At 32.3% G+C, this 15,734-nt stretch overlaps 3 protein-coding genes across 3 annotated transcripts; 1 reads left to right on the top strand and 2 right to left on the bottom strand.

Annotated features, from left to right (window-relative positions):
• Positions 1-491: 491 nt before the first annotated feature.
• On the top strand, positions 492-2,589 carry LOC145106362 (lysM domain receptor-like kinase 4). The gene has a single exon (XM_079043360.1). The coding sequence runs from the start codon at positions 638-640 to the stop codon at positions 2,444-2,446; it is 1,809 nt and encodes a 602-aa protein (XP_078899486.1). The 5' UTR covers positions 492-637; the 3' UTR covers positions 2,447-2,589.
• Positions 2,590-5,318: 2,729 nt separating this feature from the next.
• LOC145106356 (alpha carbonic anhydrase 7-like) lies at positions 5,319-7,520 on the bottom strand. Its single transcript, XM_079043356.1, has 7 exons — positions 7,370-7,520; positions 7,051-7,268; positions 6,801-6,907; positions 6,602-6,704; positions 6,335-6,502; positions 6,175-6,228; positions 5,319-5,545 (listed from the first exon to the last, which is right to left on the bottom strand). Exons 1-7 carry the CDS (start codon positions 7,455-7,457, stop codon positions 5,468-5,470), a joined length of 816 nt encoding a protein of 271 aa, XP_078899482.1. The 5' UTR covers positions 7,458-7,520; the 3' UTR covers positions 5,319-5,467.
• A 4,917-nt stretch (positions 7,521-12,437) lies between these two features.
• LOC145119764 (alpha carbonic anhydrase 7-like) lies at positions 12,438-13,981 on the bottom strand. The gene is made up of 7 exons (XM_079055483.1): positions 13,894-13,981; positions 13,575-13,792; positions 13,331-13,437; positions 13,115-13,217; positions 12,846-13,013; positions 12,688-12,741; positions 12,438-12,591 (listed from the first exon to the last, which is right to left on the bottom strand). The coding sequence occupies exons 1-7, from the start codon at positions 13,979-13,981 to the stop codon at positions 12,505-12,507; spliced, it is 825 nt and encodes a 274-aa protein (XP_078911609.1). The 3' UTR covers positions 12,438-12,504.
• Between the last annotated feature and the right edge of the window lie 1,753 nt (positions 13,982-15,734).

Here is a 15,734-nt window from a genome sequence, read left to right as displayed (position 1 = left end):
ATTACTTTTAATAATGCAATTTCAACATACTTTTAATTTCTCCTATTGATAATGACTTTTAGTATTAGGTTGTACAAGTTGGGTTTAACCCATGTCTAACTAAAAGTTTTCTAAAAGTTTTCTAAGAAAGAATCCATATGTTTAATTCTAGGCATATACTAACTCTCCCCTTCAAAAAAAAAAAGATGAAAAAAAACTATTGTGTTGTATTACAATTTCATAGTCAAGTTAGTCGTATTAGCTTCCTTTTATAGCAAAAATGCATAAAATAGAATCTGTTCTTATTTTACATAGAACTAGTACAGTAATATATTTGGTAATAATAAACTTTAATATGAAATACATTACATGTATACATTTAACCCAATAAAGAAAGTAATTAAAATTTATAAAAATTCTCATCAGTAAAATACAAACACATAGTATCCCAAGAATAATTGCAAATGTTTTTGTATTTTAGTTCATCAGCCGGCTATTGATGCTACCATAAAGCTAATTAATTATTTCTAGTTTATATTTATTCATTTGAAAAAGCATAACTCCATTGACTATCATCCCTCTAACCATTCATCACTTCTTATAAATTTCAAACTTTTATGTTTTTTGTTACTTGTTTTTTCGATGCAAAGATAATAAAATGTTAAATAGCAACAATACTATGATTTATATCTTGTTGCTAATTCTCATGAGCTCGATCAACTCAAGCCACGAACAAGCATTCTATGATTCTACATCTTGTCGCAAAGATGGCAATGCTCCAGGAACAAGGTACACTTGCACCAACACGACGTTGACCAAGATGTCATGCCAAACTTTCTTGATTTTCCGGTCAAACCGTCAGTTTCCGACCATTTCCACCATAGCCACCTTGTTTGGATTGCCACCCAACACCTTGCTTGAATTAAACCACATAGATTCCAGTTCAGAAATTCTCCTTATGGATAGAGAAGTACTTGTTCCTGTTAGTTGTTCTTGCTCTAATAACTTTTTTCAAGCAAAAATAAACTATACAGTCATGGAAAACACGACACTTTCAGATATTGCATGTGGGGTCTTTGAAGGTTTGGTGAAAACAGTCACGCTTCTTGAGGAAAATCAAAATCAAGAAGTTTATAAGGTTGGTTTTGTTCTTAATGTGCCTGTAAAATGTGCTTGTCCAAATAATGGTTATAAATATTTGGTCACGTATCCTTTGGTTTCAAGAGATTCTGTAAAGCCGATAAGTACAAAATTTGGGATTTCTAAAGATGACATTTTCGCAGTTAATAATTTAAATATTGATACGACTGTTTATCCTGAAACAACCATTTTGGTTCCATTGCATTCAAAACCTATGATTAACTTTAATGTCCCTAGTTTTCAACCTCCAACACCTGGATTTTACCCGACAAATCCGACAGAAGGAAATGTCAAATCCATGAAACTAAAGAAAGTGTATATTGTTGTTTCAGTCATCGGGTCGGGTTTGGTGGTGGCCATACTAATTGTGACATGTTTGTATATAAATGCGTTAAACAAATGCAAACGTGATATTTTTATAATACCATCAACCCTTAGAAGCTCTTTTAACTCGTTTTCTACACCTCCAATTAGCTCACCAAAAAGCCCGGTCACAAGAAGCTCACCGAGTTCATGTTTGTCACCTGATTTGCTTGCGGGAATAAAATATTCTTTGTATAATTTCAAAATTGAGGAAATTAGAAGAGCAACAAGAGATTTTAGTGAAGATTATATTGTGAGTGAAGATATTTATAGAGGGTCATTCGATGATGTTCAAGTACTAATCAAAGAGATTGAATTCTCCGAAATACGCCATGTCATTGATCTCCATTCGAAAATTAACCATGTCAACATCATGAAATTGCTTGGTGTATGTTACAATGAGTCTTCATGGTCATATCTTGTTTTGGAGCATCCATCAAACGGGAGTTTAAGGGATTGTTTGATTAACTCCTCGAGTTTGACTTGGACTCGAAGAACTCAAATCGCGTTTGATGTCGCAATGGGGTTGCACTACCTACATTATTGCATAGCTAATCCTTATATGCAAACAGGACTTTGCAGTGAAAGTATATTTGTGACATCAATATGGAAGGCGAAATTGGCAGTTTTGTCAGGGAACACGAATCCATGCATCATGGGGTCATCAGGTTCAGAGTATGAAAATATTTTGGAATTCGGGATGATTTTGCTTGAAATTTTATCAGGGAAAGTGAACACTGACAAGAAATCGTTACGAGATTCCATCGGGTTTTTGGGAGGGGAGGGTAGTGGAGGAGGTTGTTTTGAACATTTAAGAGGTTTTATGGACCCTTGCTTGAACGAGGATTACCCTTTGGCTGAGGCATTATGTTTAGGGGTCTTGGCTAAAGCTTGTGTGGAATTTGACCCTTTGCATAGGCCATCTGTGGAGGATATCCTTAAAGTCCTTGCTAGAATGGTATGATTTCGAGGGGTATTTTAGACATAACCCTTTTTGGTATATATACATGTTATATTTACGTACGTATATGCATATGTATATGTGTATGAGTGATTGAAGATATCATCATAGTCATGTATATTACTTTGTTTGAAATGCTTGTTTTGTTACGGTAAGTTGTGTGTTTACTAAATATTCAATTTTATTATTTACTATTATTAATATATGTAGAAAAAGGTCATGTCATGTCCTTGTCTAAACTTAAAAGAACTTTTAATATTCCAACATGCCATTATTATATTTCCAAAAATAAAGATTTTATTTGTTGTGGTTTTATTTCGTTTTCAATTTCAAAATTTTGAGTTTTAATACGTTTGTTTGTATGGTGGAATAACAAACATGCCAACTATTTGGTAAGCCGTTGCATAAAAACTAAAAGAATGTAAATGAATTAGGTATGAAAATAAAATAGAGACAAAACTATAAAAATGGTTTTTGTGGTACGCAAAAAACTTTGGATAGGGTCCAAAAAATTTCCGACTTGCATGAAATGTCCAAAATCAAGAATTTCATGTGGTCTAGGTCCAAAAATACTTGAAATGACCATTTTGCCATTTTAATTTCTTTTATGTATTTTTCATATTTATTTTAATCTTTAATTAATTAAAAAAAAATAAATGGACCCATCCATCTCTCTCTGGCCACCACAATAAACACACACTCTCACACATACACACTTTCGATTCAGCTTCATGGTGACTTATTCATTGGATCGATAAACTTGATCAAAATACAAATCAATATTTGATAAAACTCACTGACAAAATAATCGCTATAAATCTTCAAAGTTGTATATCCACGTCTGATAAAGAATCATACAAAAACAAGAGATCTTCAATCTTTTATTTCATTTTGCCAACAAATCAAATTGACATTTTGATTCAGTTTCAAAATAAAACCACCAGTGAATTGTTCGTTAGAAAGATAAACTTAAACAAACTTCGTAACGATAGCAAATCATCAACAGAAAACATCTATACTGTTGATCTTCAATCTCGATTAGAGATAGCAACGGGAGCGGGGAATACAGGAGACCCCAATCTCCATCCCCATCCCTGAATCCTCATTCCAATCTCCATCCCCATTGGAGAATATAACTAAACCCCCGTCCCCACCCCCAACGGGGATTGGGGATCCTAGCGGGGAATCAAAGATTTTTTTCTCTCTTTTAATATGAAAACTTTTAAGTAAAAAAACTCTAAATTTCAATTTTACCAGCATAAGTTTAAAGATTTTACAAAATATAAAAATATCTATAGATTGCACAAAAAAATATAAACAAATTTTCTAACAAATTTAAATACACATATGAAAAATCAAGTATAAAAAATTAACAGAGTGATATTTGAGGTAAAATAGATAAACCAAAGAGAAAAAGAATTATACACAAGTTTAAATTAGATTAAAGAAAAAGAAAAAAAAAGTCTAATTTCAACAAAGTAATTACTAATGAGTTAGGTTACTTATATTAAATTTTGTGTATTGTAAATTATACTATAAATATATGTTTTGTATTATTTTCATATATTAATACATATCGAGAGCGGATCTAGGGTCGTGGATTAGGGGTATCTTCATCCTCACTTTTTTATTCGGGGATTCCCCATCCCCGTCCCCATCTCCGGTCAACTTGGGGATTCCCCAGTCAAAACGGGTGTGGGTTTTGGGTTCCCCATCAGGTATGGGGTTTTTTGCCATCCATAATCTCGATTTGTATCTCTTCCCCACACACTTACGAAATCAACAATCGTTTGAGTGTGTATATTTGTTTAGGTGTTGAAAAAGGAGGAGATTATATCAGAAAGTTAGCGCACCTTGATTTCAGATTCAACACACACGTTTACAGTTGAGTCTCACAAAAAATTGCACCTCGATTCTGGTGTTGAGGCTTACACACAATTGCAGGTTCGACCGTGAAACACTTATAATAGTTGAATGATCTGATGAGGATGGACGACCAACCACCGACGTCTCAAACGTCGATCAAACCCTTACCCAACACCACTCTCTTCAAACGAGACCCTAGTAGTGGCGACTCTGAAAACCCTAGTTCTAGTGGCGACCATCGTTGCTTCGTCTTCTCCGGTAGCATCATCGATTAACAGATATGTGCTTGATAAAGATGAGTGAGAGAGATGAAAGGAAGATGGAGTTGACTTCTTAATGAGAGTACTGGGTTGGGTCGGTGCTGTTGATAGAGAAGATGGTACCGGTAAGAGAGTTTTTTAGACCAGAAGTATGAACAAGGTGGAGAGAGAGAGAGAGAAAGATAGATAGATAGATAGAGAGAGAGAGAGAGAAGAGAGAGAGAGGGGATGGGGGGGGGGGGTCACTGGTGGGGTGGGGTAGATAGGCACAATGTTTTTATTTTTTAATTTTGTTTTAATAAAGTGTTTACAATTATATGAAAAAAAATACAAAAAATAAATGAAAATGGCAAAATCATCATTTCAAGTTTATCAGGGACAAAAATGGACCAAAACCATAGAAAATTCTTGATTGTGGACATTTCATGCAAGTTGGAAACTTTTTGAACCCTATCCAAAGTTTTTTTGCATACCATAAAGACTAATTTTGCAGTTTTGTCTAAAATAGAAAACATAAAAAAAGGAAGAAATTCACATATAAATTAAGATTGAAACAATATTTTAAAATAAACGTTTTAGATTACTTTAAATAATGATATGTATCATATTATTATACTAAAATATCATTAAATTATTTTTGTTAAAAAATAATAAAAATAATAATAATCCCAGATGACGGCCAAGATTTAAATGAAGATAATTAGGTGATGTGCGTGTATGATATATATAGAAACTAAATTGGATGTGTATGGAAACGAAACATATCGAATTATTACTGATTTACGTCATCCATAATCTTATTATACATATATAGCATCACATCACAACAAATTAATAAAATCATATATGAACATTGAACAATAAATTAAATAAAAATTCGCCAATCCATTTAATATTTTTAATGGTCGTCTGGTCTATAAAGCTTCAACAAACGGTTATTCAGTGGTTGAAGAGGCCTCGCATTAGCCTCAGCATCCTGTTACACCATCAAAAAATAAAATAAAAAATAGCACATATAGCATGTAGTTTTTTTTAATTGTAACAAACAATATTAAAGTTTTTTTTTTTAATTTTTTTTAATTGTGGTGTTTTTCTTTTTGTAACAAACAACATTGGAGTTTTTTTAATTGTGGTTTTATTATTATTATTATTTTTAACCAACACTGTTGAGTGATTTTTACATTAAAAACATTGTATGTGTAATGTTGGAGTTTTTTGCATCTTAAAATATATTCTATGTTTAATCTTATGATGGCTAAAAAATTGTATGTATAAAAAATAGATATTTAAAATAAAAAACAAAAATTAAAAATATAAATAAAATTTTTTATTTAAAAAACAGTAAAAACTTGAAAAAATATATTATTTAAAAAAAAACAGTAAAAATGTGAAATAAAAGAGAAATGGAGAAAAGTTGGATATATTTAAAATAAAAAAAACATTAAGAAAAACTGAAAAAATAAACAAAAATGAAAAAACTAAATAGTTTTGAATGTATATTAGAATGGGAAATAGTTTTGTCTATAACCCTATTATGGACAAAAACTCCACATAACATGTATTCATACAAAGAGAATAAAATAATTAAACTGTGTGACCACTTACATCATGAACAGCTTTGCGGATTAAACGAACTTGTGCTCGTGAAACTGTTCTTACCTGATATTAAACAATGTATAGTAATTTAATACCTTATGATACGAAATATATTGATCAAAAAACATAATTAAATGATTTAAAACTAAATAAAAATTACTTCTTATACCTTTTTAGCAATGGTCCAAATAACATTTTCGGTGCATGGAGGAGTCGTAAGCGAGCCAATGTATCGATAGTATTTTTTGCTTCCAATCTTTATTTTTCGAGGGTCAATTATTCCCACTCTTTTTTCAACTCCTTTCTTAGAACATAATGCTTTAAGATATGGTTCCAACTGATCACATATTCCAAAAACACGAATTTCAAGATTTTATACTGAACAAAAAACTAGATGAAATTTTATATTGGCAAGGAAAATATGTTTATTACGTACCTTTGATAGAAACGAATCACGACGACCGATCTTATACAAGATTCCAACCACTGCAATTCTTCTATTTTTGCTTTGATGAACTAAGTGTAGCTCTAGATTGAACCTGTATGAAACATATATATATAATTTTTTTTCCAACTTACTAAAATATTTGTTTTATTTATTTATTTATTTTTGTTTGTAAGAGTAAATTAAGTACCTTCGACCATTGATGGTGTGTTCTGTAGGAGTGTGCCAATGAAGCTGGTTAAGTTGATACTTAGTTCTGTTTATATGAATATGTCCTGCTCCTTGGACCCATCTCAACTATTATATTTTCATACTAAACTATTAATAAAATAATAAAATTACAAAATTACCATCTATATATGATCTAACTATAATAAAAATGTTTCTTTATAATTTTAATAATAATAAAAACGTTAAAAACCATGCATATATAGTTATACCATCAAATCATGGCCTCTATTAATAAGAGTTGTGTTTGCAGGTTTATAATCTCTATTAAGTTTTCCAAGTTTAGAGGTCGTATGAACCCTTTTATGTGTGAGATCAATCGGAGACTGCAACTTTCCTTTTTTACACAATCTCCATTCAGGATGGATCTCTCCCCAATGATCTGGCCCGTTTGGACTATTCATATCATAAGTGAACCCACTTTCATCATCTACACCACCATCAATTAACATCATGTTTCAAGAACATGGATATTTTTAAACAACCGAGAAAAAGGGTGTAGCATTGATATTAAAATTAGCAAGAACTTACAAACTTCTTGAGAGATAGCAAAAGGTGCACAAAAGACGATGATAAGAGCAATCAAGATTGAAAAATATTGTAAGTGTTTGTTATCCATTTCTTAGTTGTTACGTGAAATCTTTTCAAGTTATTGGATATAAATTATCGATCTTTGCGTATGTATGTATATATAGAGGGAGATTAATGGGTCGGGTGGGTCAAGAGGAGCGTGTGAGTTTGAAGAAATGGGAGTTTGATATTGGCATAAGACCATATTTAATTCTTGTAAAAGACTTGGAACTTTTTGTGTTTAATTGTTTTTTAATAGATTTCTTCCTCGGTTTTGGCATGTGAAATTTGAGTTTGGAAGCACCTGTCAAATTAACAACAGGTCAACACAAGCCCGCCCAAAAGGGTGGGCGATAGGGCAACCGTCCAGGGTCCATCTTTTAAAGTGACCCAGAATTTTTATGGAAATTGTTATATTTAGAAGATAGTACAAATATTTTTTTTTCCAATTATTGAGTTATTATAAAAAACTTAATGAAATTTATGTATTTTAAGGGCCCATTTTTTTTCTATCGCCCTGGGCCCAAAATATGTTTGGAACGGCCCTGGGTCAACACCAAGTGTGCAACTCGTACATCTATTGATACATGTTTCCGGATGTGAAGCGAACATAACTTTTACTAAAATGATGAAACCTACACAAGAATAACATGCATCATCAATAACCACAATTAAACAACATATCTTATCATCAATGACGTACACGACCTTTCATTGCACGTTGAATAAAAAAAACCCGACATAAAATGTCTATAATAACGAGTTTTTTATGTGGACAAAACCAATTTTGTACCAATACTTGTGTTAATTCACATACGTTATAACACCGTAAATTTTCAGACAAATTTTTCATTTTTAAAACACATAATTCTCAATATCACATTCCAAAAACCACAAGTGTCAAATTGTCAAAACACAACTTTCATAAATTGTTTGAAATAAAATCCAGGATCCACAAAACATAAAATTCATCTCATGCGTGTGTGATAATCAAGCCGACGCCTTCTCGCGATCCTGAGAAATACCTGAAACACATATCACATAACACGGTAAGCACGAAGCTTAGTGAGTTCCCCAAAATACCACACATAACTCAGTAGCCTCTCGTGGCTATATCTCAAATAAGACCCTCCGGTCAATGTGTCTCAGTGGAACCCTCCGGTCCTACAGCTCGGGTGGACCCTCCGGTCCTAACTCAGTGTAGCTCAGAATAATACACAACATAAATCACAAAGACATAATGCATGATATCACAATACTCAATATAAGCATACAAGACCCTCCGGTCACACATGGTTACCACTCAAGGTAAGTATAGCGAGATGACTCACCTCGTAAGCAAGCAAATGAATCTCGTACACGAAACACCGATCTAGCCTCCGCCTAACACATACGATAATTATCTGTAATTAACACTTAAATCACAACTCTAAATAAACCAAGCTATTTTCTCTCTTCAATCTCTTGGAATGGATAAAACACCATTTTACCCCTCCATGGTCTCCCTATTCTCTGTCTTGACCAACCCTAAAGTCAACAGAAGTCAACACTCGAGTCAACAGTCCATGTTGACCCGCCTCGTCGAGTGCATTTATGTGACTCGTTGAGTTCCCTTGTTCCTTCAGAAAAGTCTCGGAAACCCAACTTAACTCGTCGAGTTGTCTCATCAACTCGCCGAGTTACTCATGTCCAGACTCATCGGGAAAACCCTAGCCGACTCGTTGAGTTCGCTCCTCAACTCGGTGAGTCCCTTAAGTCTCTTTTCTCATTTAGACGTTTTAAGGCAGATTCATAACCCCAAACTCTAGATCTAGCCTCCCAAGGCTGATATACCATGTAAAGCTGCAAGCTTTACGTCCATGCATGACACTTAGGGCTTGAAATGCCAAAACAACTTCCAGTTAGGGTCTTAATCATGAAAGATCTTCTTTTAGCTAGATAAAGCTGGGACCTTTGGACTTTAGGGACCTCACAAGGTCCAGATCTGAAGTCACAATCTCTTGGTAAGCTCAACACACTCAAAGCCTCAAGGAAAGATGGAATAAGCCCTAAAACTCCATAAATTAAGATCTAATCAAACTAATGAGCAAGGTGGAGACTTTTTACCTTCAACAGAAGCTCTAGATGAAATAACACCAGATCCAACAGTCGCCACTCGTTCCTTGCTTGGATTCTCCACTCTTCTCTTCAAAAAGTTCACTAAAATGCCCAAAGACTAGCTCTCTCTCTTAGCTCAATATAGGCGATCAGGGTTTCACACAGGGGAGTAAGGTGGCTGGTGAGGCGGAAATGAGGGCTTAAGGTCCTTTAAATAGGACCCAACCCCAAAGAATTAGGGTTTCCTCTCACAGCGCCAACTCGTCGAGTTGGTCATAAAACCCACGCAGCCAAATCTCTTCTCTCTACTCGACGAGTTGGGGCCTCCAACTCATCGAGTTGCTCATGAAAATCATAAAAATGTTAAAAATATTTTACCTAGAAACTGGGATGTTACAATTTTCCCCCACTAGAATCAGACTTCGTCCTCGAAGTCATGCTCTGGAAACAACTCTGGGTACTGCTCGCGCATCTCGGACTCCGACTCCCAAGTCCACTCGGATCCCCTGCGGTGCTCCCACTGCACTTTAAACAGTCGCACCTCCTTGTTCCTCAGGGTCTTAACTTTTCTATCCAAAATTGCTATCAGTCTCTCAATGTAATTCAGGCTAGCATCTACCTGAATGTCCTCTAAGAGCCGCTAAACAGGCTACCCACCCCCTTTCCACACTCACCATTCTCACCATTCTTACAAGGTCAAGCTCAAACATCGCCCAATTCAAGAAACAAGCTCAATGATATCTGACAATAGTGATTAAATTTTTGTAATGTATTTGGAAGACCTTCACTCCAAGATTTTATCAGATCCAATGGCAGAATACATCGTTAAAAGCATAAAAAAGATGTGTAGGAGTGTACAAGAAGGGGATGAGGTTTACTAGTAAGGTGAAGTATTTGAAGGTGATGTGATGAAGAAGGCCATAATGGAGGCATGTTTTTTTTCTAGAGCGTTGTTTACCATGTGTCTATGTGTCTGGGAGAGGGAGAGAGAGAGAGAGAGAAAGAGAGAGAAATTAAAAGAGAGCAATGGTATAGTAAGTGGGTGTGGTAAGCGGTAGGGTTGGTTTTTTATTTCTTAATTACTAAAGTAATAAACTATAAATAAAAAAAAACAAAAAAGAAAACAAAAAGGATAAAAACTGCCTTTTTAATTTTTCAAGGATTCATGATTCTAAACCTTTCATGCAAGTTAGAAACTTTTTGTACCCTATTTATAGTTTTTTACAAACCATAGGAACCAAATTTGTAGTTTTATCTTAAAAAAAAGAAATAAAGGAAAAAATCAACCAAATAATGATATAACAAAGTAAGTTACATGTTATCGTATCCTTGAATCCGTATTTGGTTCCATGAACGAGCGTCGCGTTCGAACGTGTCACGTCCATATATTGAGTTTGAGGTTTTTGTTATTAACGAAGTGAGTGATGAAAAAGTGTATGAAAATTCTACGGGTTGATGAAAACAAGGGAGGCGACTACCATGAAACTTGAGAATATCACCAACAAACTAGGATTAGGCAGTGTACTCAATTTTTAACAATCATAACATTAGTTGCATGTTTCTGAAATAGCAAAATAGTCATAAAATGAATTTAATAGCAGCAGCAACAACAACAAATAGTAAATAGAAAGTATATAATAATAATAATAATAATAATAATAATAATAATAATAATAAATTTCAATTTTACAACTATATAAACTATCGGGATCTCATCTATTAATATGTAATTAAATTTTAAAACATAAGAGGGTCTGATGGTGTGCATGAGTGTTCGTATGTGTATATTAGCTATAATCTGTTCGATATATAGTAATTGATGTACAATAAAGGTGTGAAAAAAATAAAAATGGAAAAAACGACGTCTAGTTCTCGAAAACTTAAAAAATAGAGTTGAAACAACGGTTCCGATGGTGTTCACGGATGTACATATGTGTACACTTGATGAAACACAGTTAATACACTTGATGAAACACAGTTATTTATTTTCATTGGGTGAAAATAGTGGTATATGTTAACTGATTTTTAACTTATAGCTTAACCTAGTCAAAGAACATTTCGTCGGTATATTTCCGACGGAAAATTCCGTCGGTAATCTGTTACAAAACTGTCTGAAATCCGATACAAATAATTACCCACGAGGCTTTTTACGACATGCCTAATTCAGTCGGAAATCAGCTTTACCGGCAGATTTACGACGGATATGGCCTTCAGAAATTGCCCAGTTTTCTAGTAGTGGTACACATATCAAAATGTACAAGTGTGCTGCTATTATGGTTATAAAATAAAGTATAATGCCATAAAATGAAAAGAAGTGTTAACACATTGATATTTTGGGTAGAATGGTATAAGTTGGTTTCTTTTATGGGTAAAAGATATAGTAGATTATTGCATATATTTATAGTGAGACTAAAGTACGATTGATGCACCCTACAATTTACCCTTAGCATTTTATCAAATAATTTTGTGTAAGTCGGAAATATGTGTAAGTCGGAACTATGTGCAAGTCTATTAGTATATATTGGAGTTTGCCGTTTTTATTAAATATAACTTTGATTAAACAGATAAGGATCTTTAACAACTATTTGCCAGGAGATTTTGTTTTTGATAGTTAAAAACATAAAATAATTATGCACTGGGATCTCTTACCTCTAATACAGGTAAACATATATGTAAATTAACCAGGTCCTTTCAATGGGACGATCATATCAATAATAGACCATCCAGTTTAGGAATTAGCAAGGATACTTCATACATTGAAATAAAATGTGTATAAAGATGCAAACCACAAACCCTCAAATGGATTTGGCATGAACAAAGTTTGAAGATTACTACAACATCTCCACAATCTACATTGGATGCTTATGTAAACAACGACACACACTCGAAATATTAAAACAGCACTCTTATTATACATAAAAAGTTTGGCGTGCAACAAATGAATAAAATCATATATGTGATTGAGCTATAAATTAAATATTTAAAATTCGTCAATTCGTTTAATAATTTTGATGGTCGTCTGGTCTATAAAGCTTCAACCAACGGTTGTTCAATGGTTGGATGGGTCTTGCATTAGCCTCTGCCTCCTGTTACACGTACCATCAGCAAAAATAAATACACATACAATATTTATATATATAAAAGAGTCAATAGAATAAATAAAATACGTTATACACACTTACGTCATGAACAGCTTTGCGGATTGCATGCACTTGTGCTCGTGAAATTGTTCTTACCTGAATATATAACATTGCATGTTAGTTTAATTCCTTATCATACGATAAATAACAATTAAAGTTAATTCACAATGATGGAAAAATAAATAAAAGTTAATTAGTACCTTCTTAACAATGGTCCAAATAACATTTTGGTAGCATGGAGGAGTAGTAAGTGAGCCAATATATCGATAATATTTTCTGCTACCAATCTTAATTTTTCGTGGGTCGATTATTCCAACACTTTTTTCAACATCTCTCGTAGAAGCTAAGGCTTTAAAAAATGGTTCCATCTGACCATGTATTTCAAAAGCAAGATATCAAGATTTTATACAGAACAAAAAATTATAAGTTAATATATAATATTGCCAAAGAAAAATATTTGTTGACGTACCATTGATAGAAGAGAATTAGGACGACCGATCTTGTACATGATTCCAACTACTGCAATTTTTCCATTTGTACTTTCATGAACCATGTGTAACTCTAGATTGAATCTGTAGGTGTCACGAAAATTAGTGTTTTTGGTTGAAATCTTGTTATACTTACTAAAATGAGTTATTATAATTTATAACATTTTTTATTAAAAAATGAGAGTAAATTATGGTACCTTCGGCCATTGATGGTGTGTTCTGTAGGGGTGTGCCAATGAAGCTGGTTAAGTTGATACTCAGTACCGTTTATATGAATATGTCCTGCTCCTCCAACAAATCTCAACTGTTGATCATATAAATAAACTACATATTATTATAATAACAATACTATTATTTAAGTAGCTCACATATATAGAAAGAGTCTTAACACTTTTTGCCTCTTAATTGTTTAATATTTTTAAAGATTGATTGTTTACTTACCATCATATCGTGACCTCTATTAATAAGAGTTGAGTTTGCAGGCTTATAATCTCTATCAAGTCTTCCAAGATTCGAAGTTGTTTGAACCCTTTTATGTGTAAGATCAATGGGTGATTGCAAGTCTCCTTGGTTACACATGCTCCACTCGGGATGGATCTCTCCCCAATGATCCGGCCCGTTTGGACTGTTCACATCGTAAGTGAACTCACTTTCATCATCTGCATATTAACATTGTATTTAGAGGGCACGAAATATTAACAAATAAACAACGAAAAAGAAATATTTATAATGTTGAAAGTAATATATTACAAGAACTTACCAACTTCTTGAGCGATAGCAAAAGGTGCATAGAAGACAATGATAAGAGCAATCAAGATTGAAGAAAACCGTAAACTTTTGTTATCCATTTCTTTATGGTTATGGGAAATCTTTTCGGGTGTTTGTATAAGTTATCGATCGATATTTGTGAATGTATGTATATATATAGAGATGAATAGGGGTTAAGAGGATCAAAGGTGTGAATTCGGAGAAATGACAGTTTGATATTGACCAAAGACCATGTTTGAATTCATATAAAAGACATGGAAATCTTTTATTTGTAATGAGTGTTAATTTAAGAAATTTCTTCATTGTTTGGGGCAGGTGAATTAAGTTTGAAGTTTTGGAACACTGGTAAAAGTTTCCAGATGTGTATACAATAAAATATTAACTAAACTCAAAAGACAAACACAAACAGTATGCATTAAGGATTGGTGGCTCATGTATTGTTACATTATTGAAATTAAATATTTTAAACGTCTATGATTAGAAAATTCAAATGAAAATTTTCTATTAATTAGTCCCTTCTTTCAATTGAATGCTTCTATTTTGACATGCAGTCGATTTTGAAACTTATAAATTACTGCGATAAAAATAAGCACTCTTTTTGAACTTAATGAATATGAGATAAACTCATTTCTTAGAAATTTGTTAAATAAAAAAAACTATGATTACATAAAAAATTAAGTCAAAGGAAATTTAACAACATTAACTTTCCATTTTAATGTATAGCAAAATAATTCAAACATCATTTAATGTACTAACTAATAATTATTTTAGTTTGGTAGTTAATGTTTTTTGTAAATCTTTGTTCATTAATTTTTAAAAGTGCATCTCTTTAACCATCACAAACATGTTTTATATATATATATATATATATATATATATATATATATATATATATATATATATATATATATATATGGTTAGGTTATTTTGTTTTTACTAACTATTATGTGCCAGAATGCATAGATCTGGACAATCGAATGAAATTAATCAATGGACATGATTTGAGAGTGTATGATATTACAATGAGATAACATGCACCATATAATCACACAAATTTTAGGAAAAGGGTATTTTGGACAATTAACTACATTAAAAAAGGAAATTTTCAGATTTTTAGGGATTATTAATTCTCCTAATTTTAAAAATCTGAATTTTTTTTAATAATTCAATTTTAATTCTAACGTAATTTGTAAACATAACCGATTTTATTCTATCAGAATTTTTTTTTGCTAGAATGATGTTTTTTCAGAATTTTATTCTATTAGAATATTATTGAAGAATAACAAAATTCTTGAATCCGAGGTTGAAAAATAACAACATTCTAATATATTTTTATACATCCGAACTTAAATACAAATTCATACATATTCTTACAGACTAAAAGCTTTATACATTTTAATATAATTGTATATATTCTAAAAGAATATCAACAAAAATGAATAAACCTCTTAAATAATAACAACATTCTTAAATCATAAGTATGATCAAACTTTATTCATTCTTCAAGTTATTCCTATTAGGTCTTCAACACATTCTTCCAGACATTCCTATCACAAATACAACAAAAACTAATAATGGTTAAAAACATGTTACTTGCAATTAACTATCACTTTATATATTCTGGTAGAATACATAGAATATGATAGAATACATAGAATACATTCTGGCAGAATAAATAGATTTTATTCTGGCAGAATACATTCTGACAGAATACATAGAATACATTCAAAAGTATTGTATGTACTGCTAATATAATTTTAGATTCCAAATATACAATAACGAGGGACAATAGAAATTGGAATTCAAAATCACAAATTGAACCAAAATAATACA

The sequence above is a fragment of the Lactuca virosa genome, chromosome 1 (assembly GCF_052849685.1).
Source record: "Lactuca virosa cultivar CGN04683 chromosome 1, Lactuca_virosa_CGN04683_v6, whole genome shotgun sequence".
Classification (NCBI taxonomy): Eukaryota; Viridiplantae; Streptophyta; class Magnoliopsida; order Asterales; family Asteraceae; genus Lactuca; species Lactuca virosa.
This window is presented reverse-complemented; position numbering and strand designations above follow the sequence as displayed.

Bases quoted from the DNA above. Each gene is read 5' to 3' on its own strand.
- LOC145106362 (XM_079043360.1), top strand. From the start codon at position 638: ATGTTAAATAGCAACAATACTATGATTTATATCTTGTTGCTAATTCTC.
- LOC145106356 (XM_079043356.1), bottom strand. From the start codon at position 7,457: ATGGATAACAAACACTTACAATATTTTTCAATCTTGATTGCTCTTATC. The intron at 6,705-6,800 runs GTACTTAATTTA...TGTTTCATACAG, and splicing joins CACACCATCAATGGTCGAAG to GTTCAATCTAGAGCTACACT. The intron at 5,546-6,174 runs GTAAGTGGTCAC...ATGGTGTAACAG, and splicing joins TCCGCAAAGCTGTTCATGAT to GATGCTGAGGCTAATGCGAG.
- LOC145119764 (XM_079055483.1), bottom strand. From the start codon at position 13,981: ATGGATAACAAAAGTTTACGGTTTTCTTCAATCTTGATTGCTCTTATC. The intron at 13,793-13,893 runs GTAAGTTCTTGT...GTTAATATGCAG, and splicing joins TGCTATCGCTCAAGAAGTTG to ATGATGAAAGTGAGTTCACT. The intron at 12,592-12,687 runs GTAAGTGTGTAT...TACGTGTAACAG, and splicing joins TCCGCAAAGCTGTTCATGAC to GAGGCAGAGGCTAATGCAAG.